Genomic DNA, 26,898 nt, shown 5'->3' on the forward strand with positions numbered 1-26,898 from the left:
GCATTAAAGTTATTGCATGATCTTCAAATAGGAGACAAAAAGCTGCTTGTAAATGTAGATGCAAGGACTAAAGCCCAGCTGGATGAATGGAAGGCCAAAAATGAAGGAGTCAATGGAGATGTGAAAACAGAGGATTCGTCAGATAATGTTGTGGACAAGGAAACTAAGAGGAGAGATCATATCATAAATGAATCGTGGTCGTGGTATCCGTTAGTCTCGTGAGACTGTGGATCTGCGCCTGGAAAGTCTTGCTTCAGTCTGTGTTAGAGCAGCGTCTGTTGTGGCTGTAGAGTCTCACATGGGAGTGATAGTCTCGGGAAGGATTAATAAGAGTATACTCCATTGAATGAAATGGGCCTACCCAAGATCAGGATGCACAAACTAGATGAAGAAAGGTGGCTACAGCTGTCAGGGCTGCTTCCTGCAATCTCAGAGTTGACTCCTGCAGCCAGCTGAATCTAAGATTGTTTGACAGCCATGGCTGTCACCTGCCAAACAGAGTGATTCCCCCTTACCAGGAAAGACATTATCCCACAAGAGTAACAAATCCTCCACAGCAGTTAAGTTTTAGGCCTGAATGGGACGATTTGAAAATTACTATGCTGTGGATGTCTGTATACAGTAGTTGTACGTATTATATAGTATACTGTACAAATAGTTGAGGTGTATTCTAGAATCAGGTGGAGCTTCGGAGACAATGGCACCTAATGGTGACTCCTTTGCTTGCGTCTTTGGAAACAGCTCTATTTCCATCTTTGATATCTCTATTCTTCCCTTCAGCGTTCTTTTGAAGACCCTGACCTGGAGTTACACACTGACATCGGTTCTTTGCGGGAATGGGACCTGCTCTCGGGGTCTCATGACTGGCTGGTATTCGATATACCAAGGACTCGGCCTAGAAGATTAGCTCACCTTCGGAGTTTTGGGATTTCGCTGCTCTGGAGACAGGTGGACCCGAGGTCGGTGCCTCTGCAGGAATTCGGTGTGTTGTGGGAGAAAGATCTCTGGCTGTGTGCCCAGAGACCTGAGTCCTTTGGGCACAGAACTCGGAAAAAACGACGCAACGGACTTTTAACATTATAAATCAGTGGTTTGTTTGTTATGTCTCCCCTGTCGCTGTGAAACGCAGACACCTTTTTTATAGTCATTGTCATACTTTATTAATCCCGGGGGAAATTGGTTTTCCTTACAGTTGCTCCATAAATAATAAATAGTAATAGAAACATAAATAGTTAAATAGTAATATGTAAATTATGCCAGTAAATTATGAAATAAGTCCAGGACCAGCCTATTGGCTCAGGATGTCTGCCCCTCCAAGGGAGGAGTTGTAAAGTTTGATGGCCACGGGCAGGAATGACTTCCTATGACGCTCAGTGCTGCATCTCGGTGGAATGAGTCTCTGGCTGAATGTATTCCTGTGCCCACTCAGTACATTATGTAGTGGATGGGAGACATTGACCAAGATGGCATGCAACTTAGACAGCATCCTCTTTTCAGACACCACCGTGAGAGAGTCCAGTTCCATCCCCACAACATCTCTGGCCTTATGAATGAGTTTGTTGATTCTGTTGGTGTCTGCCACCCTCAGCCTGCTGCTCCAGCATACAACAGCAAATATGATAGCACTGGCCACCACAGACTCATAGAACATCCTCAGCATCGTCGGGCAGATGTTAAAGGACCCCAGTCTCCTCAGGAAATAGAGATGGCTCTGACCCTTCTTGTAGACAGCCTCAGTGTTCTTTGACCAGTCCAGTTTATTGTCAATTTGTATCCCCAGGTATTTGTAATCCTCCACCATGTCCACACTGACCCCCTGGATGGAAACAGGGGTCACCAGTACCTTAGCTCTCCTCAGGTCTACCACCAGCTCCTTAGTCTTTTTCACATTAAGCTGCAGGTAATTCTGCTCACACCATGTGACAAACTTTTCTACCGTAGCCCTGTACTCAGCCTCATCTACCTTACTGATGCATCCAAATATGGCAGAGTCATCCGAAAACTTCTGAAGATGACAAGACTCTGTGCAGTAGTTGAAGTCCGAGGTGTAAGTGGTGAAGAGAAAGGGAGACAAGACATTTCCCTTATTAGGGAGCAAGAGAGAGCCTGTGGTATGTCAAATTACCAGGTGAACGAGTAGTCTTTGGGGTACTGCAAGTCTGTGTCTTTATTGATGCTTTGCTGCACGCTTGAGTGTTCGGTGGAGGGAGGTGCTGATTCTTTCTTTGCTGGTTGGGGGGGGGGTCATTACTTTGCTGCTACTTATGCGTGGTTGGGGGAGCTGGGGGGGATTTGGGCTTCTAACATTTAACTGTCATTCATTATTTGGGGCACTCTGTTTTCGTGGATGGTTGCGAAGAAAGAGAATTTCAGGATGTATATTGTATACATTTCTCTGACATTAAATGTACCTTTGAAACCTTTGAGACTGAGTTGGAGTTTATAGCTGAGCAAGGAGTGTTGTGTATTTAATATATCAGTAATATTTGATTAATCTTGTATATATATTGGTTTATTATGCATTCTTGTTCGTTTAGATAATTTTTTGCAGATTATATGTTATGAATACATGAATTGCATACGTCATCACATTACCACATGATAAGTGTGCACCTCACTTCAAGTAAAACACGAAGTTGGGTGCACATTTTGAACTCGCAAGTCTCACAAAACATAACACTTTCAACCAGAATCCTCCAGGTGGAGATGTGGGTGATAACGTTAGGTTAAGATCACCTCAGTAATTCCAATGTCAAAGCATCTTGTACAACATGCTGGTCTGGTTTTACGGCATCCAATAAATAAGCACGTACAGTAAATGGAGTCCTGGATTTTAAATACATCTGTTGTTCTGGGGAATCCAAGTTATGAAGTGACTTGATTATATTAAGGGAGGGAATGTCAACTCAGACCATGAGAGGCCTGTGTCGGCATTTTCATGCCTTACAAGGTGCAGATTGGAAGTCTGTGTGGGGCACCATTCCTCGCACAGACTAGAGCAATGTGTGATTAAGTGCCTTGCTCAAGGGCACAAACACGCTGCCACAGCTGAGGCTCGAACTAGCAACCTTGAGGTAACTAGCCTTAACCACTTGGCCACGTTCCCAACACGTTATACTAAAGTCTTTATAAATTGTTTGGAATTGCTGGCTTTCTGCTGAATTGCAGAATAACAGCACATTCAGAAAAGTGTCAAAGGCATAGCATAAAGTTTCCAGCTAAATTTCCAGGAAATATATTGCATTACTTCCTACTTCCAATTGATTCATCTCCACATATATACTACTGGTTATCCAATATGCCTATATTCCGAGCAATTAGATTCCTAGCAATTCAGACAGCAGTCAGATAATCCCTAAACATCTAGCAATCTTGAATCATATTCAATATTTTTAGAACAGGTAAACGAGAGAACTCAAATAATTTTTTTTACCGCCCCCTATTATTTTTCTCCCAACTTGCTCTCAGCAGTAATCTGGCAATTAGTTATTAATTCCTGGTGATTTCACATCAATCCAAGAGCGAATACAATAGGAATGAAGAGAATGCACCCTCCATGCTGTTTACACCAAGTTCCACTACACATGTCTGTGTGCAAGTTTGTAAAGAAACTCAGCTTGTTTTATTATGTATAAAGAAGATTATGTCATTTATTATTAGTGCAGTTCAAAATTTCATAGTTACCAATTGTTGCATTAGTTTCAGTGAGAAATCGGTCATAGCAGTATCGATGAATGAACGAGCTCTTCCCAACACCAGAGTTCCCGATAAACACCACTTTAAACATTCTATCAGGGGACGATCTCATTGGCTCAGACTCCTAGATAAAAGGATGAAAGGAGGATCAGTTTACTTCCTTCCTAGACCAATGAGAATCAGTCCCAAGTGATCTACACTTTTTCATGGACCCACATTTCTGATCTGTAGTAACATTTAAGTTTGACTGTTTTGGTCAGCATTTATTATTGAAATCGATTTTAGAAACGCAGTGCCACTCTTGTCCAACAAGATGTGCTATTGGTGAGTAGAAATGTCATAATTTACAACACCAACTGATGGTGAAGGAAATATATTGAGCTTCTATGAAGTGAACGCAAGACACACAATCAAATATATCAAAATACTTTGCGAAGGTCATTATTGCAATGCAATTGTTCTAAATGCTGTTATCAAATACCTAAGTAAAATGAAAAATATCCACATTAAAATAATATGCTTACCAAGTACTCAAAACTGGCAACTGAAGCTGCCCAGAATGGCTGGAAGACCAAGATTTTACCTGTAGACGTGGGATGCAGGGGATTCGTTGCTACATCTACGACCAGTCTATTGAAGAAGATGGGGGTGAGGGGTCACTCCCTCCGATAAGCAGTCAAGTCCTTGTCAAATGCAGCAGAAGAAAGCAGCAATTGGATTTGGATTAAAAGGAAAGACAACAACTGGGCTGTAAGATGAAGACAGGGGGGTATGGAACTGAGGGGGGTGTATCTGGGATGCCAGGTAGCACCGTCGAGCTCTCTGGAGGCGTTGTGGGCTTATCAACAAAACGTGAAAGAAGGAGGGTGCCCACCTGATGACCCCGATGACGTACCTACCCTCCCTCCTTGTCACCACTCCAAGCCCACTGCCAACATCGAGTGTGCCAACTTACCATAGGGATTGAAACATCAAGTCCGAGTAGCTTTACTACTTATGTGAAATTTTTCATGTTAGAAATGGTCAAAATTCTGTTGGGTTAGTGCTTTTATAGGAAGGAAAAGAAAAATCAAATATCTAAGAAATCAAACAACAAAAAGCAATTGCTAAACTACATAAAAAATCTTGATTTCCCAAGCCGCAGTGAACAATTGGTTTTATCCCCAGAATACGTAATGGGCTTTTATATAGGAAGCTCTTGTCAGGCAGTTAGACAAAGCCACAAGGATATCGGGGATGTCTTAACAAAAGAATGATGCTGTGGATCTTAACAACCAACCAGAGCTCCTGCTGAGCAGCACAGGCCCTGAACCAAGAGGTGGCAGCTAGAATTAAGTACAGAAATTAAGTACAGAAAGTGAAACAGGACAACATTATGATTAGATAAAAGCAATATAAAGAAGGCAAAAAGAAAACAAAAAGAAAAATATCTTTTGTAAATCTCCAAAATAAATTAAATGTTACACTTAATAAATTTAATGTTCTGAGCCTGAGAATTGTTTCATTGTAGTTAACGAACACCATATCCTTCGAGTACTTGCATGTGAAGAGGGAAAAACCATACATTTTTCTAATGTCCCTAACGTGCATAGAACTAAATGAGGACAGTAATATATATTTTTATCTTGACCAGATGTTGTTATTGCACAGCATCCCAATTAGAAAACACTTGAGAATGGTGAACTCCACCATAATGGAGCTGGAATCAGATGCGCTGCTTTGCTGTAACACCTCACTGTCACATTCTACATTGGAAAGAAGGGTTGAGATGAGGTGGAATAAAAGGAGAGGAGATGAACAGGGAGGAGTGGAAGAGAGAAAGAAGATGAATGCTTAGTGGAGCAAAGTGCAGAAAGAAGAGAGATGTGTGGGGAGTAAAGATAAATGGAAAGATGTGGAGTGAAGTCAAATGCAAGGAAATTAATGGAGGAAGTGAAAAGAGGAATGAATATTTAAGGAGAAATGGAGAAATGAGTCATAGAACATAGAATAGTACAGCACAGTACAGGCCCTTCAGCCGACAATGCTGTGCCGACCCTCAAACCCTGCCTCCCATATAAGCCCCCAACTTAAATTCCTCCATATACCTGTCCAGTAGTCTCTTAAACTTCACTAGTGTATCTGCCTCCACCACTGACTCAGGCAGGGCATTCTACGCACCAACCACTCTCTGAGTAAAAAACCTTCCTCTAATATCCCCCTTGAACTTCCCACCCCTTACCTTAAAGCCATGTCCTCTTGTATTGAGCAGTGGTGCCCTGGGGAAGAGGCACTGGCTATCCACTCTATCTATTCCTTTTATTATCTTGTACACCTCTATCATGTCTCCTCTCATCCTCCTTCTCTCCAAAGAGTAAAGCCCTAGCTCCCTTAATTGCTGATCATAATGCATACTCTCTAAACCAGGCAGCATCCTGGTAAATTTCCTCTGTACCCTTTCCTATGCTTCCACATCCTTCCTATAGTGAGGCGACCAGAACTGGACACAGTACTCCAAGTGTGGCCTAAACAGAGTTTTATAGAGCTGCATCATTACATTGCGACTCTTAAACTCTATCCCTCGACGTATGAAAGCTAACACCCCATAAGCTTTCTTAACTATCCTATCCACCTGTGAGGCAACTTTCAGGGATCTGTGGACATGTACCCCGAGATCCCTCTGCTCCTCCACACTACCAAGTATCCTGCCATTTACTTTGTACTCTGCCTCGGAGTTTGTCCTTCCAAAGTGTACCACCTCACACTTCTCCGGGTTGAACTCTATCTGCCACTTCTCAGCCCACTTCTGCATCCTATCAATGTCCCTCTGCAATCTTTGACAATCCTCTACACTATCTACAATACCACCAACCATTGTGTCATCTGCAAACTTGCCAACCCACCCTTCTACCCCCATATCCAGGTCGTTAATAAAAATCACGAAAAGTAGAGGTCCCAGAACAGATCCTTGTGGGACACCACTAGTCACAATCCTCCAGTCTGAATGTACTCCCTCCACCACAACCCTCTGCCTTCTGCAGGCAAGCCAATTCTGAATCCACCTGGCCAAACTTCCCTGGATCCCATGCCTTCTGACTTTCTGAATAAGCCTACCGTGTGGAACCTTGTCAAATGCCTTACTAAAATCCATATAGATCACATCCACTGCACTACCTTCATCTATTTGCCTGGTCACCTCCTCAAAGAACTCTATCAGGCCTGTTAGACATGATCTGCCCTTCACAAAGCCATGCTGACTGTCCCTGATCAGACCATGATTCTCTAAATGCCCAGAGATCCTATCTCTAAGAATCTTTTCCAACAGCTTTCCCACCACAGACATAAGGCTCACCTGTCTATAATTACCCAGACTATCCCTACTACCTTTTTTGGATAAGGGGACAACATTGGCCTCCCTCCAAACCTCCGGTACCATTCCCATGGACAACGAGGACATAAAGATCCTAGCCAGAGGCTCAGCAATCTCTTTCCTCGCCTCATGGAGCAGCCTAGGGAATATTCCATCAGGCCCCAGGAACTTATCCATCCTAATGTATTTTAACAACTCCAACACCTCCTCTCCCTTAATATCAACATACTCCAGAACATCAACCTCACTCATATTGTCCTCACCCTCATCAGGTTCCCTCTCATTGGTTAATACCAAAGAGAAGTATTCATTGAGGACCTCGCTTACTTCCCCAGCCTCCAGACACATCTTCCCACCTTTATCTCTAATCGGTCCCACCTTCACTCCTGTCATCCTTTTTTTCTTCACATAATTGAAGAATGCCTTGGGGTTTTCCTTTATCCTACTCACCAAGGCCTTCTCATGCCCCCTTCTTGCTCTTCTCAGCCCCTTCTTAAGCTTCTTTCTTGCTTCCCTATATTCCTCAATAGACCCAACTGATCCCTGCTTCCTAAACCTCATGTATGCTGCTTTCTTCCACTTGACTAGATTTTCCACCTCACTTGTCACCCATGGTTCCTTCACCCTACCATTCTTTATCTTCCTCACTGGGACAAATTTATCCCCAACATCCTGCCAGAGATCTCGAAACATCGACCACATGTCCATAGTACATTTCCCTGCAAAAACATCATCCCAATTCACACCCGCAAGTTCTAGCCTTATATCCTCATAATTTGCCCTTCCCTAATTAAAATTTTCCTGTCCTCTCTGATTCTATCCTTTTCCATGATAATGCTAAAGGCCAGGGAGCGGTGGTCACTGTCCCCCATACGCTCACCCACTGAGAGATCTGTGACCTGACCCGGTTCATTACCTAGTACTAGATCTAGTATGGCATTCTCCCTAGTTGGACTGTCCACATACTGTGACAGGAATCCATCCTGGACACATTTAACAAATTCTGCCCCATCTAAACCCTTGGTCAAGAGTTGAAATGAATGGAGATGAGAGTTAATAAAAAGGAGTGAGAAATTAGATGCATCCTTGAATGAAGGCATAGAAATTAAGAGAGAAGGACAGGAAAAGATGCTGGCTTTGAATTTAGTTGATGGAAAATAGAATTACGGGCATTCCTGTGTGTCCCATTTCCTTGAGCTGTCACTGGTGTCCAAAAAGCACACCCACAATGATGTTCAAATACAAACATAGGAGCAACAATAGATGATTGAGCAAGTTTTTGACCCAAGGATGAAAGAATGACATTGAATGACTCATGGAGAAACTTATCTTGCATTTTGGCGTGATAATAGGCGTAAATTTCAGGAATTCCCATTGCAATGCTGCAGGGCAATTTGCGATCATTAAAGAATGCAGCTGACAGCAGGAGCAAATATTTCCATGTTCAATGGAGTGGACAGCTTTCACAGGGAGTTTTTCTCATGCAGCAAATAAAGAGAATTCTATTACATTCCAGATGTACTTTTGAGATGAGTCAACTACTCTCTGACTTGCTCCAATAAACATTGTATTTATGTTGCTGGTCCACTTAAATTTCTCGCCAGTGGCAATTCCAAGGATGTAACTGAATGTGTTGACAGTTGCAAGATTATTGAAGGACAAGTGGTTAGGAAGACCATTGTGAAGGCTAACATTTTTCAGTATATGTGATACAACAAAAAACTGCCACCTATCTGCCCACTGCTGAATGTACTCCAGCCACTGTTGCACATGAGCACCGATTATTTCATTATTGGGAATGTTATGAATGGAAATGCACTCAGTACTGAATATTCCCACTTTGAGGGCTCAGCAGTTGAAGCACTGACTTGGTAAACTCCTGGTCTGAAGCCCTTGGGCTGAATGAATTGGCCTCCAACAAACTCAACTACCTTCCACTGTACTGGGTGCAACGCCAAAGAGTGGTGAAATCTCTACCTCCATCCAAAGAGTGGTGAAATCCCTACTTCCATCTGCAGAGCATCAAGAAAGCTCACCTCTGACCCAGGATACTGACGGACTTTTACCACTGTACCATTGAGAGCATACTCACCAACTGCATCTCAGTGTGGTATGGCAATTGTCCTGTATCGGACCGCAAAGCACTGCAGCGTGTGGTGAAAACTGCCCAGTAGATTATCGGCACCCAATTGCCCACCATTGAGAACATCTACCATAAACGCTGCCTGGGCAGGGCGAAAAGCATTATCAAGGATGCATCTCACCCTAACCATGGACTTTTTACTCTCCTCCTATCCGGTAGGCGCTACAGGAGCCTCCGCTCCCGCACCAGCAGGCACAGGAAGAGCTTCTTCCCTGAGGCTGTGACGCTGCTGAACCTCTCATCACAGTGCTGAGCAGTATTGCACCCATATTGTACTTTTTATTCGCAGTTATTTTGTAAATAACACTATTCCTTGCATTTCTGGTTAGATGCTAACTGCATTTCATTGGCTTTGTATCTGTACTCGGCACAATGACATAAAGTTGAATCTAATCTAATCTAAAAAAAGTTGTGAATTCCCTGCTTCCATCCAAAGAGTGGTGAAATTCCTGTTTGTAATCCCCTTCCTCCAATCACAATTAATTTGTTTTGCCTGTTGATGCCACCAATAGTATCTTTGTTCCAAAGCCATTTCTAGTCACCTTACTTCTGGAATTATTTTGGCAATAATTGGGCCAATAGTTTTTAAAAGTTCTGGTGTTATCCTGGTATTGGTGAAATCTAGCCTTTCAGTGATCAGGTTTCTTGTGGTAAGTAATATTTCATAGCCATTTCAATGGTACCTTCCATCACGATGCTGACAAATGAGAGTACAATTTCTAACAGTAGATAAGATCAGATTTATCTTGTTTTTTTTGTAAACAGGACATTCCTAGATAATTTCCCACTTTTTTGATTGGATGGCAACTGTTGCGTCAAACTACTTGGCTTGAGGAACACAGAATATTCTGCAGAGTAGGCTTTAACAGTACAGCCAGAAAGTTGTTGGTGCAAGTGTCTCTAAGTATATCCAGCTCGCTCAATCATTTCATGAAATAAATCAGTTGAAATCTATTATCCTTGTTTAGTAAGGAAGCTGAATTCAAACATCCGCCTGGCACTCTAGTCTGTGAAGAATAGAGAGGAGAGATAAGAGAGTGAATGGCCAGGCAGAGAGAAGACATATAATGGAAAAGCCAGGTGAGCGTTAGCCCAGAAAAGAGATGTGGAGATACAGGAAAGGCCTGGTGTGGACATGGATGGATGGAAGATGGATTGCCAGAATGCAGCCAAACATTAATTCACAATCTGATTATTAATGAAATCTCACAAAAAACAGCAGTTTTTTACGAATGTGTTATTTTCTAAAGACATCTGAATTGATCTCAATAAAGGAAAACTCGAAAAAAATACTAGACCATATTTTATAATGTTTATTGAATCTAAACACAAGATATCAAGTGGTATATTTAGATGTACAACATTAAATTTTCAAACAGCAGGCATGGCACAGGGGATATGTGAGGAGAGTATGCATTCTTGGTAAGACGCAAAAATTCAATATTTTTCCAGGCTTTGTTTATTGCATAATTATAAACTTCAGGCAATATGATTTACATCAGTATTAATTAAACTTTTCATACAATACCATAAACTTACCAGGAAAAAAAAGTACAATAAATACAACCTGAGAACTAAAATGTTCCTTATCATACTGAACTGGTTTTCCCTTCTGTCAGTGGGAGGGTTCAGACTTCATTCTGTGAACTTGGTTGCAGGGGAAATTGTTTGATCATTTGCAGATGACATAAAATGTGGATACCGACTGAGTGCATGATCGTAGACAGACCAGTAGAATGAGAAGGTAAACTTAATACAAGGAAGTGTAAGGTGGTATATTTTGGCAGAAGACTGATGAAAGGTGACATATTGGGTGCAATATAAAGGGAATTCAAGAACAGGGATCTGGATACACAGGTGCAATATTTTTGAAGATGGCAGATAAGAAAGAAGAAAATGATTAAGACAAGTTTCAGGATCTTGGGATTTATATACTGATAAACAAGGAGATTATGCTGAACCTCGGGAAGAAGTTGGTTTAAGTACAACAAGAAATTTGCATTTATTTGGTAGCACAGTGGCATAGCAAGCAAAGTTGCTCCCTTGTAACTGCAGCTACGTAGATCCAATCCTGATCTCTGGCACTGCACGTGTGGAATTGAAAGATTCTCCTTGTGGCTGCATGGCCGGTCCATTTCCCCCCAACATCCCAAAAATGTGCAGGTTTATAAATTAATAGGCCACTACCAATTGCTCCTACTGTGCAGATGAGTGGTAGAATTATTTGGATTGTAAGGAGAATTGACTTCAGGAAAAATTGGTGGGGGAATGGGATTACTCTCTGAACTGGCATAGACTTGATGGGTTGAATGGCCTTTTTCTATGTTGTATGGAAATGTGGAAATTCTGGTTGCCTCACTGACCCCGGGGTTGAGAGGTTTTCACTACAACATAGAATAAAGAAGCTGAAGTGTTCCCTTTAGGCTAGGGAAAGTTCAGAAGTGATTTGCTAAAAGTGACCAAAACCATGAAGAGCCAGGACACATGAGTAAAGAGAAATTGTGGAAGAAGTTAAATGAGTAATCAGCTAAACAACTATGGGTGGGGGGTGGGGGATATCGCATAGTTAGTCATCATTATTGGGAATTCATTGTCTGATTGGGTGAAGCAGCATAAATCATCACTGTCAAAAGATTTGGATAGACTCTTGAAGGAAAGCTGTGTGTAAGAAGCTGAAAAGTGGGATGACTGAATAAACCTAGCAGGGGGTTAGCAGGCATGATGAATTGAATGGTTCTTTACATGCAGCCCTGAAATAATTCTATGATGAAGCAAGAGCTCAAACAAGAAAAACTATTGTCTTAAGGATCTCAAGGATCCCATGATCAATAACTTCAGGAAGAACCTGCAAATGGTTATACTCACCATTGTTTCAGTGCCAATTGGCTGGCCTCGGGGTGAAAGCGGAGCTTCATCTTCCTCTCCCGAGGTCTGTACAGATAGTCCAGCTATCTCACAGCCTGCATCCTCAACTGACAGTCTTTCATCTTCTGTTGACTTCGGACTGCACAGACCTTCATCACCAGCTTTGCTTGCACCCATCGCATTTGATACATATTTACAGTTCTTCTTGCTGGGCTCTGATGTCACTTCTCTGGTGACGGACAGATCTGCAGTGACAAGCTGCCTGTGCAAAGAGTCGTTTGTCACAGATACAGAAAAATCAAAACCAACTATTGATAATTCAGAGTATCAGCTTCATCCAAAGCCACTCCATACAAGTAAAGCAGTACACAAGGTACACAAAAGGAGGTAATTTTAACCAAATTGATTTGACAAAAAAATCTAATATCACGATTCCCTAAATTAAATGAAGGCCAAAATCTGGTTTGGTGCAAAATTAGTATTATATTCAATCACATTTGGTTAAAATTGCCCCATTACTGAATATCTCTTTGCTAATGTCAAATAAATTCATTTCTGTTCTACAAACAACGTGCCCCACATTAACGATGATCAGATCATGATATTGCTAACAAAGCTAATGGAAAACTAAAGGGAAGGATACGCTCATAGATTAATTAAAACAACACTGACTGGGTACCAGGAAATCAGGGGTTACATAATGAATTTGACATTAAAGATTTTCAATCTGCATCCTGGCCTACTCCTGCATCTATTTTCTATGTTTCTATGTTTATGTGCAAGCATTATAGATGTATCAAGTACATTCTTAGCAGAATGAGAAAAAAGGAAACCTGTTTGTCCTCTGTCACTGCAGTGATGAGACATTCAAATAACTTCGAAGGCTTACACCAACATTATTTTGTTACCGTCTTGGCTGGATGTCCTAGGGACACTGATATCACCAAGGATAGAAGCTCATATTTAGTCAGGAGTATGTGCTAGGCAGAAACCTACCACACTGGAGATGCAGCTAATTTTTTATTGCACAAGATGTGATGCACTACAACCAAAACTGGAATGACAATTTTCAACCTCAACTATAAGGTACTCATTTGAGACTTAATGTTAATCAATATATAATACCCTGCTCTAGAACAAATGCACTTATACTTCCTGTACTGATTCTCCCTATGCAAAGCTGTGGAAAGGGACTTTTTAGGGGTGGTATGATTACCACAAAGACTGTGCTATCAAACTCCAGTCAGCATTGGCTAGAGTTAGATGATGGGGCAAGTTCATACAGGTGCAGCTTTTGCAATAAGTAAGATGTTACATTACCCCACTATTTTGACAGAGGTGTCAATGGTAAGGAAATTCTCAGTGTCAATTCTTAGCCTTCATGAAGTTATTCGACTTCAAATGTAAACACAGTTACTATAATTGTGGCCTCAGTGGATGTGAAGAGGAGATCAAGGACATTAATTACTACTGAGTACCATCCATGTGTATGGATTTTCTCATTTTACCACATTCAGCCAACTGCTGGTGGGTCTAATTTAGTGCAAATCATCTCATCGTTTGTTTTAAGAATCTGCTGGTGAGAAAACTTTTAGATGTCATTCTGAAATTGTAAAGAGGTGGAGTTAGAACATCCACCCGGTATTTGTCAGAAGGGAGGGTAAAGAGTGCTTCAATTCTGCTTATAAATCAGAGAGAGATATTTAGCAATCGTTCACACAGTACAGTGGACATGAAAACGCATTTGAGAATCTTGTTACTTATAAGAGTTTTAAAGAAACTCCAATTAGCAGAGTCAAAGATCTTCAAATCTGTTTTGATAGAGATTTGATAACACTGCAGTGCTCCATGGGGGTTAAACTACAACATAGTGACTGCCCTGCAGTGGTCAGGTTGCAGACAGAGTTTCAGGACCGAGATTAGGAAAAACTTCTTCACACAGAGAGTGGTGAATCTGTGGAATTCTCTGCCACAGGAAACAGTTGAGGCCAGTTCATTGGCTATATTTAAGAGGGAGTTAGATATGGCCCTTGTGGCTACGGGGATCAGGGGGTATGGAGGGAAGGCTGGGGCGGGGTTCTGAGTTGGATGATCAGCCATGATCATAATAAATGGCGGTGCAGGCTCGAAGGGCCGAATGGCCTACTCCTGCACCTATTTTCTATAATGGGGAATAGGATTCCATCTTGGATTCTGAAGTCTTGATGAAGCACTCAAGTCAGGTACGCCAGGAATGTGCCACAGAACAGCTGCACCCTAGGTCAACTGTTGTGCATTTAATATTCTAGTAATATTGTAAATGTATTGTTTGATTAAGCATTGTTGCTCATTTAAATATTCTTTACTTGTTGTGTGTAAAAGTACATAAATGGCAAGTAAAAATGAAGTTGCACATGCATTATGGACTCTCCGTGATTTCCTTTCAAGTAGTTTTATGTTTTGGAGTTACAAAACGTAACAGTGGAGACAAGGAAGTTTTAGATGCACCCAAGACGACTACTTACCTGTTGAAGTGCAGCGAGATGTTCAAGTTTTTAAAAAAAAGCACAGTGAGAAACAGTTGAGTTTTAAAAAAAGCTCAGCATGTCTCCTTCACAAAAGGAAAGATGGTAGAATTTTTAAAAAGGCAGAAAATGGAAAAATTCACAGGTTGATAAATAGTGAGTACCAAGTGATGATGTTAATTCACAGTGAGTACCAAGTAAATTAAAAGCAGAAATGCTTGGTGACATCAGAAAGATAGATGTGTTTGATTGCAGAAGAGATAACTAGATATTGTATACTGGACAAATTGAGCAGTATTTTAAAGCAAATGAAATAGCCAATGAAAAGCGAAGGACAGTTTTGCTGAGCGCAATGGGTGGAAAAACATACACTTTGCTTAGAGGTTTCATCTGCAGCTGAAATGAGCATTGCAGATATCATGAAAGTAAAACAGGAACATTTATAACTGAAAGGATTGTTGATTGGAGAACACTTTAGGTTTCATAAAAAGAATAAAAGGAGGGAGACCCCATTTCAATATATGTGGCTAAATGGAAGAGATTTCTGAGCATTGTCAGTTCAACGATGGGATTAATGATGCAATGAGAGATTGTTTAGTTTGTGGAAGCTTACAAGAAAACATTCAAATATAACTGAAACACACTACTACTACTGCTACGCCGACTCAGGCCTAGGGGGCACAACTCACATTTAAAAGTACAGTTGAAACAGCTGCATCAATGGAAACAGCAGACAGAGATGCAACTGAGGAATGAAAATGAGCATGAGCAAATTTGCAGCCTCTAAGTGGAGGGCTGCTTGGCCAAATAAATCGCGTAACCATTGTGGCAGGGGCTCGCATAAACCAGACCAATGCAGGTTCAAAGGTGAAACTTGCAGAAAATGCAACAAAGTAGGACACATATGTACAAAGAGCATGTCAGGCAGACAAAAATAAATGATCTTCACAGGGAAGAGAAAAAGATAAAAAGTCATGTAGCAGTTTCAAAAAGAACACTAATCTGCATGCTGTTGATGAAAAATCTGATAATGATGAGAGTGACACAGAACTGTGTAGCCTTGAGATTTTAAATATGAAAACTAACAATAGACAAGCAATATGGCTTACACCAGAAGTAATTAAAATGGAACTGGATACTGGCTTGGCTGTTACCATCATTCCACAACATGAGTTTGAATGGCATTTCAAAGATATTGAACTGAAGCCTGCTGATATTCAACTAAGAATTTACACTGGAGAAAATATAACTCCTGTGGGATTTGACATTCAGAACAGTGAAATACAACAACCAACAAGCCGTATTAGGCTTGTAAGTGGTAAAAACAGGATGACCACCATCATGGGGTTGTGATTGAATGAGACAACTACAACTTGATTGGAGATCCATCCACCATTTTCATGCCACATCCCCTGCAAGATAGTCAACCGAATGTGAATTAAGAAAGCTACTGGATGATGCCACAGCATTGTTCAAGAATGGCACTGGAAAACTCAAGCATGTGACAGGTAAAATAGTGCTAAATTAAATTGCTGCACCCAAGTTTTGCAAAGCCTGTCTGGTTCCTTATATCATCACTGATAAAGTAGCCAGTGAGCTAGATCGCATGCAGGCTGAAGAAATTCTTGAGTGGAGCCCAAGGGCAATACCAGTGGTCCCAATAGCCAAGAAGAACGGGTCTGTCAGCATCTGTGGTGATCTTATGGTCAATGTCAACCCAGTACTGAAAGTAGATCAATACCCTCTGCTCAGGATAAAGGATACCTTTGTAAACCTTTCTGGAGAGAAACACTTCAGCAAAGGTGACTTAGGTGAGGCTTACCTACAGATTGAGATGTAAGAAGAGTCCAAAGTGTTTCTCATCATAAACATACACAAAGGGCTTTATCGCTATAAAAGCTTATTTTCAGAGTAGCATCTGCACCTGCACTCTGGCAGAAATCTATGGACCCAGGTAATGAAAGGCTATCCAGGCACTCAGTGTTACCTGAGTGACACCATTGTTATGGTAAGGATGACAAGGAACATCTCCAAAAACTCAAGACAGTATTAAAAAAACACAAAGTAACAAATGTGAATTCTTTAAATGAAGCATCACTTACTGTGGTCATACCATTGACACACAAGAATTACACAAGTGCGCTGAGAAAATGCAGTCAGTATGGATACCCCAAGGCCAAAAGATGTGTTGCAATTATAGTCATTTTTAGGATTTGCCAATTATTATAGCAGGTACCTGCCAAACCTGTCTATTGTGCTCCACCTCTTGAACTCATTACTACAGATTGGGAAGAAATAGCAATAGGCACAGCAGTATGAGATGGCTTGCCAAAAGGCAAAGGAAATGTTGATGGCAGACTGTGAACTTCTATGATTCACATCATCCAGTGAAGGTTGCCATGTACTGTTCAGGTACCAACATGTCCAGAAGAAAGTTGTTCAGAGCTGTCACAACCACTTCCTGCAGTCCCAGAGTTTGCTCCTACAATCACCATGGAGAAGGCCTCAGAACCTGAGTTTGTTTTACAGCCACAAGTCTCACCTACCAAGCAGAGTGACTCCCCCTTATCAGGAAAGACAGTATCCCACAAGAGTAAGAAATTCTCCACAGTGAGTAATTCATTAGGCCTGAAAGGGACAATTTAAAATTTACTCTGCTGTGCATGTCTGTATAGTAGTTGTATTAAATAGTACATTGAGTATATAGTTGAGATGCATCTTATATTGCTTTGGAGTTTATAGCTAAGCAGGGAAGAGTGTTGTGTATTTAATATTTCAGTAATTTTGAGTAATATTGTGAATATATTGTTTGATTAAGTGCTGTTTGCTTAAGTAACTTATTACGGGTTATATGTAAAAGTACATAAATGAGATCCATCATCATGCCAGCACATCAAGCTTGCTTAAAGTAAAAACAAAGTTAGACATACATTACAGACTCCCCGTATTTTCCATTCAGTTAGTTTTAGGTTTTGGGAGTTACAAACAATAAATTATTTCTGACTGCACAAGAGCAAGTGTAGTTAGTGCACCTCTATTCTGCTCAGAGCCTGGCGGCCAAATTAAGGTAATTCTTTTTCCTGATTACAAGCAAGATTATGCTAAAATGATTCCCATTCTAGTTTCACTTTGGACCACTTGATATGGAAGCCTGATCTGGCTTTGATTCAAAACAATACGTCCAATGTATGAATTATAACAGCTATTCTCAAGCCTAGCACAAAATCTTGACAAGGAATTTCACCTGCAAATATAACCAACCTTTTCTTACCTTACTGTACCTAACTTTCCAATATGTTCAGCCCTTTTCCAAAGAAGGAAATAAATGAGTACCTGAGCAAAAAATAAAGTTTACCAAAGAGACTCGACATGACTTTATGAAAGCTGAATTATGCCTGATTAATCTAGTTTAATTTTGAGAGTGTTACTGATAAGGTTGCCCAAATATTTTTTCTGCTGGGGGCGGGGGGGTGGAATTTGAGAAAGATGCATAGGATCTTAAAATCAGCACAAAGCAATTTAATAGGGTTTTAAAAGGATGCACATTTCACACACTCCCCAAACAAAGATTAGCCATTGTTTATCTTCTCCCACCAAATGGCTCTGATGATTGTACAATTGGGCCTTTCAAAACTGAGACTGAGAGTTTTAAGGAAGAAAATCAAGGGATATAGAACCAAAGTTGATATACACTGGCCATGATCTAATTGAATATTACAAGGCTCAGAGGGGTAAATGATTTTCCTCCTCTCCCATGCTTCTACATGAACACACAGTGGTATATTTAACGAGATGAAAAATACATTATCGTTATCTTTCTATCACATTTCCTCAGAAGGTGTGTATCTCTTATTGGCATTAAAGAATTTCTTGTGGTGCTGTATCACTTCCCAATTTACTACCAAGCTTATACCAAGAGCCAGCTTCAAGAAGCCAACCAGGAAGAAAGCAAGGTCACTGTCTTTGATTTCCTTCCCTTTGCATTTCCACTTAATAACTTTGCTTATTTTGGGAGCTCACTGACTGGGTTCACACCCTTTGTGAGCCTATTCTATTTACAGAGGCAGAACACTGGAGATGGTGCAATAGCTGATATTACAGAGAACAAGCAACCTCGCCTGTAAAATGTGGAATGTACACCTGGAGTGTTTTTACAATTTCTACATCTTGATCAGGTGGATCTGCAAATGGACAGCTTTGACGCAGCAAACCTCCACAAAGAAAAGGTCATGGATAAATACACAAACATCTCACTCAGTACCATGACAAGTGAACAGCAAAGTACTTGCATTAAAAGGTGATCTCACAATACATTGCATGCACTTAAATTGCATTGGCACGTGGCTAACCGTTTGACTGGTTTGTCTTCCACCAGGTAATTCCCTATCACTGAACCTCTCTTCAACAGAAGCTTTTTTCTGGGGGAGCTCTGAAAATCAAAAATGGTCAGACAAGTTAATTCATGTGAATCTGTGAAGGAGAGATAATAGTAATAATACTCAATAGTCAAAAGTACATTTACATAAAAGAAAAAGTCTCAAGTCTTTTCTCTGTGCAAGTTTTACTTATTTTACACTCATTTGATACACAGTGGCTTATTGTAAGAAAGTGCATTGACCTATAGGTAATGTTACATCATTCAAAAAGGACCTTATGAACCCGCCTGGAAATACAGCTAAATAATTCCAGATAAAATCTGTCCATCATGTTGCACTCATCATGAAGCTGGGCTGCTCTTCAAACAAAGACAGGAGCACAGGAGAGAGAGCCTCCTCAGTTTGCTGATGCATGTGGCAACCATTCATTCTTCATTTATTCAGCTAGATTTCCAACTGACGAGCACACTGAAAAGGACTATTTTTAACTCAGTCTCTGTGCCTCGACATGGGACAGCACTGCATTTTGCGGAGATGACGAAGGCCTCAAATCAGAATTTGCCAGGACGAAGCTGAGGAATGGGAAGAGTAAATAATAATAAAAATTGTTTGTCCTGAGATTAATTTTGCATTTACCACAGTCCACATTTAATAGTGGATTACTGCATAAGACAAACCCACACCTTTAGGACTCCTGCTACTGAGACAACTGAAGTACTGCTGCACTCAGCACAATTGTAGTGGCCAGCTCATGAAAAGAAACATTCACCGACAAGTTAGAACAAGGGGTCTTTAACATCAGATCAAAACAGCCATTTTATTAGAGTGGTTTCTTTTGATTGATTTGATTAGGTAAGCAAATTTCTTTGAAAAATGTGAAGATTTTCTTTTTTTAAAAAATGACTTTGAATGAAATTCACCAAATGACATCAGAATGGTTAGACTGTGTCGGATCACAATGCAACACTGGATGCAAACCATAGCAAACCATAAGCAGTGCAACATAAACATTTCAAAGAATTAAATTCCAAAATGCTGATAAAAATCTGTAGAAGGCAGCAGTTATGAGTATAAAGTTTAAATCAGGCTTGTCCACTTTATAAATAGGGCATTGGAAAGAGCCATTTTTTTTCTTATGTATACTGAAGCCCCAGTTGGGAAATGTTAATTCTGTATCAGTTATGCTTTTCAGTCAATCAAACTTTAATGTGCATCTAAGGAAACAATGACCATTCCTAACACATAATCTGGTTATCACCTCTCAAGACGTCAGATGCTTGGTTTTGAACTGTGGTTCTGTTTACAGCATTTATTAGATTATAATTCGAACTCTGTCATGAAATTCTGTACTCATATATGGCAATATTCTGAATCATCAGTCGCATTCCCTGCTCTGTCTTTAGGTATCCATTATGTACTGAATATAGTGTATCTAGACTACAGGAAAATTTTCCTATAAAAAAATGTAACTCAGAATTTTCCATTGAGCTGCACACAATAAATACCAAACTCTATCTTAAATGGCAAGAAAAACAAAGCCACTAACTAACTCAGAAAAAAAAGTTCAACTTTTAAATAGATTCTAATCTATAACAACTAAGATCAGACATCTTGTCATAGACTCCTTGACCAAAATCAGCAAATGATTTTCTAAATCATTTGAACCTTACCATATGTGGCCTGGATTAAACTGTGCTTGCAAGCCCTTACTGGAGCCCTTGGGGCATTTTACTGCAGTAATGCTGCTATATAAATACACAGCTATTAGACCATAAGATATAGGATCAGAGTCAGGCCATTCAGCCCATCGAGTCTGCTCTGACATTCCATCATGGCTGACATTATCTCTCTCAACCCCATTCTCCTGCCTTCTGCCCAAAAAAAACTTTGATGCCCTAACTAACCAAGAACCTATCAACCTCCTCTTTAAATATACTCAATGACTTGGCCTCCCCAGCCATCCATGGCAATGAATTTCACAGATTCACCACTCTCTGGCTAAAGAAATTCCTTCTCATCTCTGTTCGAATTTAGATCTGCTCCAATCTGCCGACAGGAGAAACAAGTCCACAGCAGATGCCACCTCATTGGCCCTCACTAAACCCTGCCCTGGAACATCTGGACAGCAAAGATGCACACATCAGGGTGCTCTTTATCACCTACAGCTCAGCATTCAATACTGTCATCCCCTCAAAACTAACCAATAAGCTCCTAGACCTTGGCCTCATTACCTCCTTGTGCAATTGAATCTTTGACTTCCTCACTTGCAGACCTCAGACAGTTTGGATTGGCAACAGCATCTCCTCCACAATCACCATTAATACAGGTGCACCACAGGGCTGCTCTGCTCACTTTACACTTATGACTATGAGGCTAAGCACAGCTCCAATGCCATAGTTAAGTTTGCTGACAACACCATCGTCATAAGCTGAATCAAAGGTGATGACAAATCAGCATATAGAAGAGAAAATAAAAATATGGCTGAGTGGTGCTATGACAACAAACTCTCTCAATGTCAGCAAGACCAAGGAGCTGATTATTGACTTTAGAAGGAGGAAACCAGAGGTCCATGAGCCAGTTCTCATTAGAGGGTCAGAGGTAGAGAGGGTCAGCAACTTTAAATTCTTCACTGTTATCATTTCAGAGGGTCTGTCCTGGGCCCATCACATAAGTGAGCACATCTACATGAATCCTGTCACAGCATCCATCAACAGGGTCCCCACCACCCAGGACCTGCTCTCTTCTTGCTGCTGGCATCAGGGAGGTGGTACAAGGGCCTCAGGACTCACACTAGCAGATTGAAGACCAATTACTACCCATCAACCATCAGCCTCTTGAACCAAACTTCACTCAACTTCACTTGCCCCATCATTGAAATACTCCCACAAACAGTGGACTCACTTTCAAGGACTCTTCATCTCATGCTCTCAATTGTTACTTATGTACGATTATTATTATTTCTTTCCTTTGTGTTTGCACAGTTTGTTGCCTTCTGCACACCGTTGTATGCCCAAGTTGGTGTGCTCTTTCATTGATTCTTTTATGGTTATAAATTTATTGAGTATGCCTGCAAGAAAATGAATCTCAGGGCTGTATATGGTGACATATATGTACTTTGATAGTAAATTTACTTTTGAAATTCAATCTATTCTGGGGATGTGCCCTCTGATCCTAGACTTGCTCACTATAGGAAACATCCCCTCCACATCCACTCTGTCCAGGGCTTTCAATATTCATTAGGTTTCAATAAGATTCCCCCCTCATTCTTCTAAACTCCAGCAAGTGCAGGCCCAGAGCCATCTGATGCTCCTCATACATTAACCCTCTCATTCATGGAATCATTCTTGAAAAACTCCTCTGGACCCTCGCCAATGCCAGCACATCTTTTCTGAGATGAGTCCCAAAATTGCCCACAATACTCCAGGTGCAGTCTGACCAATGCTATATAAGGCCTCAGTGTTACATCCTTGTTCTTATATTCTAGTCCTCACAAAATGAATGCTAACATTGCATTTGCCTTCCTCACCACTAACTCAGCCTGCAAAATAACCTTTAGGGAATCCTGCACAAGAACTCCCAAGTCCATTCTCCCAGTCTCCCCAAGTCCTACTGCATTGGCTCCCATTACTACTGTTCCAGCATCACTTTCCAGCGGTCCTATATCTACTCTCACCTCCATTTTACTCTTTAAGTATCTGAACCAAACTCTTGGTATCCTCTCTGATATTATGAGCTAAATGCCCTCATATTTCATATTTTCTGTCCTTATGCTTTTGTTTATTGTTTTTGAAAACAAAGCAGGCTTAAAAGTACCACGTGGAGAATGTGTTACATATGGGGCAAATCAAAACAAATATTGCAATGTTTGTTCATATCAAAAATATTTATTATTTAAAGCTCAGCTTACTAGGAGTTAACCTCACATAATTTTACACATGTAGCTTTACAAACCCTTCATTAAATTGTTCATACATGCTGTGCAGACCTTTGAAATGACTTGACATTTAAATCAAGTGAAAAATAATCCACTTAATTTGAACATGTTTAGAAATTAATAACTTATGTTGTGTACCATATAATTAATATGTACTTTAAACATCTGAAGCTGCAGAGCTAATTACTTTACCACAAATTGTCTATAAGGCCACAATATTTTAGAGTGCCTGCACTTAATAGTTTGAGATACTAGGGCAAAATATTAGCATGGACTGCGACTGGCCAAAAGAAAGAGAACAGAGAGTTTGGACTAATGGATTACTTTCAGTTTGGCAAAGAATTAGTGCTGGGAAATCGACTGCTCACAATTGACATGAATAACTTAAATGAAGGAACTACGTTTATTGTGGCCACATGAGTTGGTGGTAATGGAAATTGTAATGGTGTAACTGGTGGAGCCTCTCTCTGTCAGTGCCAGAGACCCAGATTCAATCCTGTCCTTGGGTGCCATTTCTGTGGAGTTTGTTTCTTTTTCCCGAGACTGTGTGAGTTGCCTCTAGGTACTCCAAAGTTCTACCATGTCCAGAAAATGTGCAAATTGGTGGGTTAATTGGCCAGTGTAAGCAGTGTAAGGGGGGGGGGGGGCGGGTGGATTCTGTTAACAATGTGGGGAGAATAAAAATAAATGGGATGAATGTAAGATTGGTGTAAATGGCCGGATGATCAGCATGTTAGCAGTGAGCTAAAGAGGCCAGTTGCATGCTGTATGTCTCAATGACTCGGTAAAGTATGAGCAAGTTGTGAGCATGTGAAAAGGCTGAAAAAGGGCATGGACAAGTTAAATAAGTTGGCAAAAGTTCAGCAAAGTATGCTGGGCAAAAGTGTGAAGAAATGCCCCTTGGTAAGAAGAAGGAAAAGGCAGAAGAACATTGCTTTAGTGAAGGAAGACTACAACACACAGTTTTCCCAAGGGAGCTGGTGTCCTTATACATGAAGCAGAGAGTTAACAAATAGTTAGAAAGGCAAATATTAGTCTTAACTGAAAATGGGGTGGGTGTTTAAATGGGAACCTTGGTTACACAAAATTGATGAGACCACATCTGAAATGTGGTGTGCAATCTTGCTCTCTCTATATAAGGAGGGATTTGCTTGAACTGAATTCAAAAAGGGTTTATTAAATTGATTCCCAGTGTGAAGAAGCTGGAATGAAGAACAGATTGCACCTCTGTGTCACCCACTGGATTTTGGAAGAAAGGTTTAGTAAGGACGGGTGCCCACTGGTCCTCATGGACATCTTGGGCTGACTGGCTGGTTTCCATGCCATATGACTCATAGGAATATTCTGAGGAGGTTCAGCAGAATGGATGCTGAAAGTAGTTTCACCTCATCTGGAAATGCAGAAGGAAGGACATGGTTCCAGATTAAGAGATTTTTCACTTTGAAGTACACTGAGGAGGATTCTTCCCCCATTCAGAGGAATTTTGGGAATTCCCTAACCTGGATGCTTGGTGAGGCTGAATCAGCAAATACATTCAAAACAAAGAAAGAGAGGTTTATGGTAGATAAAGTTGTAGCTGAGAAAGTAGTTTAAGTTACTCATGCTGGAACTAATGATAAAGAACAAATGCACATGAGATTATATGTGTCAAAATGACAACATCCAACAATAAAGGCTAGACCTTGGAAGGAAATATTTTGTGCTGTAAGCTGTAGCAATTTTAATATTTTTGAATTTTAAAAGGACATATATTTGAAGAACAAACATTTCTCATCCAAACAGTAATCTGGGCATTGCTGGCTATGCTGGGCACACCTCAAACACATAATTTAAATGCTTAAGCACAAGGAACTACTTTGACAAGGAATTACCAATTCAGCAAGTTAAAGGAATGGTGTGTTTAGATCTACAATTTCCCTTCTACAATGTGAATTGTCAACTGAAATAATGTTTTCTGCCAATCTTAAGTTGATGATTCAGGCAGTAACTGTGGCCTAAGAACCTAGCCTGGAAAAATCTAAAGAAGTTAACAAATAAAATTTTATATAAATATATAACGGATTAAAATTTATAAAACACTGCTAATACTTTACTCCTCAGGGAAGCGTTTTTCCAAAAACTCTGAAAAATAGAGAATTTGTTTCAGAACTGAGTTTATGCTCAGTAGCCATTTTAGTAGGTACACTTGCTCAGCTGCTCATTAATGCAAATTTCTAATTAGTCGATCATGTGGGAGCAATGCAATGCATGAAAGCATGCAGGCGTGGTCAAGAGATGCAGTTGTTGTTCAGATCAGGCATCAGAATGGGGAAGAAATACGATCTAAGTGACTTTGACTGTGGAATGATTGTTGAGTATCTCAGAAACTTCTGATCTCCTGGGATTCTCATGCACAACCGTCTTTAGAGTTTACAGAGAATGGTGCAAAAAGCAAACAAAACATGCAGTGAGCAGCAGTCCTGTGGGCAAAAATACCTTCTTAATGAGAGGGTTCAGAAGAGAATGGCCAGACTGGTTCAAGCTGACAGGAAGGCAACAGGAACTCTAATAACCACGTATTACAACATGTGTGCAAGAAGAGCATCTCAGAATGCACAAAATGTCAAACCTTGTAAAAGACCACAAACATACATTCAGTGGCCACTTTATTAGGTAGAAGAGATGCCCAATAAAGTGGCCACTCACTGTACATAAACTTCCAAGCTGTGAGGATTTAATCCTTCCTCCAAACTTTGATGGAGAGGGTAACAGTAAATAAATTTTAATCAGTTTTAATTGTTAGCTGATAATTTTTTTTGAAGTCCTCAAATGAAACTAAAAAGAACAGGAAAGGTGAATGTGTACAACTGCTTCAGAGGAAAATACGTGAGCTGGGTTCTTCCGAAACCTTTAACAAATGAAACACAGTTAAATCGAGAAAGACAAAACCTATCTGCAGTTTGGTGTGCTATGTAGCATGCATCCTAGCATCAATTAATGCAGTACTACGCTCAAAAACACCAGCCCCCAAAATGCTTTGCAAAACTAAAAGCATTCTTTTATAGCAAAATCTTAAAAACAAATGTTTTGCCAAAACTCAGAAGTACAAGGAATAAATTTGGTAAATTCAAAGCCTGTCGAATACTATCACTAACCTACTGGCAAAATTAGTCACCAATTAAGATTCCATCTCAACATTCTGATGCCATATCAGCTCCTCTCCTCACCAACTCAAGAGCATCGGGTACGACACAAGGAGTGCAAGTAAAAATTGCAGAGCCAGAAATTTAAAACACAGGAGGCACTTTGCCACAACTTGGCCCATAGGTTTGTAGACATTGCATATCAGATGCACATCTCGGCACTTTTTATATGTTAGGAATGTTTCCTCTTCTGTTGTCTTTATAAACTATTCCAGCCTGCCACCGTCCTCTGGAGAGAGAAAAATACCCTCTACTCCCTCTCAGCATTTTATCAATAATCTTAAAGTTATGCCCATCTTGCTAAGGACCTGTCCCATCTACTCCTTCACCTGTTATAAATTTCATACAAATCACTAAATCTATGACTTATGAGCGTTCCTTTGAATCCAATTGAAAGACTATGCAGCCAGGTGCTAACTGTGGCTTCTAATACATCACACCAAATGGGCTGTTGGAATGGCGAGGGCGGAGGGCGGAGGGCGGGAGGTGGCATGGTTGCAGAAACACCCAGCCCTGAGACACCAGGCAAGATTCCAAACAATTAGTTTATTGATCATTCCAGAATGTCTCTCTGGTGCTGCCAGCACCCTCCCCTCTCCCTTCCCCTTTTCCCAAGCATGATTCCCCTCTCCCTGACCCCCTTCCTACTCTCAATCCAGAAAAGAGAACCATATCAGAATCAGAACAGACATATACATATACAGTGCATATAGTTAAATGGGCCATCAGTTAATTGGGGCAGCTGTTTATTTAGGACAACTCTTAAGGAACAAAAACTAATTAAAAAATGGTCGAGATTCTCTTCATTTATTTGGGACATTATGCTGCTTAATTGGGACAGGATTCTGT

General features: G+C 40.6%; 1 protein-coding gene across 3 annotated transcripts in view; it reads right to left on the bottom strand.

Moving 5' to 3' along the window:
• cracr2b (calcium release activated channel regulator 2B) overlaps positions 1-26,898 on the bottom strand; it is a 168,763-nt gene that overhangs the window by 13,972 nt on the left and 127,893 nt on the right. For all 3 annotated transcript variants that reach the window (XM_072272262.1, XM_072272261.1, XM_072272260.1), the window contains 3 exons: positions 18,907-18,986; positions 12,054-12,315; positions 3,685-3,820 (listed from right to left, as the gene is read on the bottom strand). In XM_072272262.1, coding sequence (XP_072128363.1) covers positions 3,685-3,820; positions 12,054-12,315; positions 18,907-18,986 — 478 coding nt within the window. The remainder of the gene's footprint in view (positions 1-3,684; positions 3,821-12,053; positions 12,316-18,906; positions 18,987-26,898) is intronic.

The sequence above is a fragment of the Mobula birostris genome, chromosome 11 (assembly GCF_030028105.1).
Source record: "Mobula birostris isolate sMobBir1 chromosome 11, sMobBir1.hap1, whole genome shotgun sequence".
NCBI classification, from domain to species: Eukaryota; Metazoa; Chordata; class Chondrichthyes; order Myliobatiformes; family Myliobatidae; genus Mobula; species Mobula birostris.